The 1,486-nt window shown below is 32.5% G+C and overlaps 1 protein-coding gene across 1 annotated transcript in view; it reads left to right on the forward strand.

The window, feature by feature from the left end:
- Positions 1–327: 327 nt before the first annotated feature.
- LOC124432945 (leucine-rich repeat-containing protein 70-like) overlaps positions 328–1,486 on the forward strand; it is a 2,525-nt gene continuing 1,366 nt past the window's right edge. The window contains 3 exon segments of the mRNA XM_046982326.1: positions 328–732; positions 1,113–1,346; positions 1,462–1,486. The exon segment at positions 1,462–1,486 is cut by the window's right edge and continues 136 nt beyond it. Of these exon segments, the coding sequence (XP_046838282.1) occupies positions 481–732; positions 1,113–1,346; positions 1,462–1,486 (511 nt within the window). The 5' untranslated portion in view covers positions 328–480.

The following is a 1,486-nucleotide window of genomic DNA, read 5'->3' on the forward strand; positions in this document are numbered from 1 at the left end:
TTTTTTTGTTTAGCATGGTAAAAATTTTTTTCTTTAAATTACAGCTTTAAAAGCGACAAAGGAAAAGGAGAGAGAGAAAGAGAGAGAGAGAAATAGAGAAAGCAATCAAAGTCAAAATAGATTTTGAATTTTGAACGGTTCGATAATAAACGAAAAGAAGAACATTTTGGGAGAGGCCTTTTGTTCAACACTAAACATGTCGTATATCAATACATACATTGTATGTGTATATGTATATATATATATATATATATATATATATATATATATATATCTGTGTATGGTATCTATGGATGTATACGTTATAAGCGTATAACGAAAGAGATAAGATTACGTTTCTGTCGCGACTGCTTCTTTCCTCGCGTGTGCCACCACCTCTAAAAGCATCTCTTTCGTTCTATCGCGATAGAAATCGTGTCGAGCCGTAATAATGAGACAACAAAATATCTTATTACGCTTTTATATACCGTGAAACACGATATGAACGTCCAAATAATCGCTAGTTCGCGTTTTCTCGCGATCCTCGTAGTCTCGATCGTTATCCTAAAGGGTTTCGTTATTGCCGATTATTCTTGCTCGGCACTGTGCGATTGTGACATTTGGTACGAATTGAAACGTGCCAGTTGCTCCGGACGACATCTTTACAGTATTCATACCGGTTCATCGAATCTTGTACAAGCTTTGGATTTATCGGATAATACGATATCCTCATTGGGAAATTACGAACTTGCTGTAAGTGTGCATCAATGTATGGTGTATATGTATATATATATATATATATTTGTGGTTATCGATTATTATTATTGTTGACGATGATGACGATGATGACAATTTAGTCAACAAGACAAATTTTATTTGTTTTAAGGACTAATTTTTTTTTTATCTTCCTTTTTCTTCGTCTTTTCTTTTTTTTTCGATTTTCTTCTTTTGTTGGGTAAGGGGTTTCTTGTATTTTTTTTTCTTTGTTTTTTTTTTTTTTTTGTTCCGTTGACTCTCCTTGCCTTCCTCAATTATTATTTATTACATGTTTCTGATAATTATATTTCCTCCACACCTCCCTTCCTCCCTCCTATCTTGTAACAATGTAACGTGTTAATTGTATAATTTTTCAGGAGGCAGGCTTAACCAATTTAAAGTATTTGAATTTATCGAAAAATTCAATAAGCGATATTAGCCTGGAAGCTTTCTCCGGTATCACCGAATTGACTGTATTAGATTTATCAAGGAATTATCTTTATTATCTACTTCCGGATATTTTTCTTGAGACGAAGAACTTACGTATATTGAAATTATCGAGGAACAATTTTAATGTACACGTACCTAAGCTCGAATGTCCATGGTTGAAGGTAAATATTACAGTGATGTATAATATAATTTCATACAAATAATATAATTCCAAAATAATGAATCATTATCGAATAAGTGTCGATTTACTACGGTCTATATGAATTGTTTACTTAGGAACTCGATGTGCACTCGTGTCAAA

The sequence above is a fragment of the Vespa crabro genome, chromosome 2, assembly GCF_910589235.1.
Source record: "Vespa crabro chromosome 2, iyVesCrab1.2, whole genome shotgun sequence".
NCBI classification, from domain to species: Eukaryota; Metazoa; Arthropoda; class Insecta; order Hymenoptera; family Vespidae; genus Vespa; species Vespa crabro.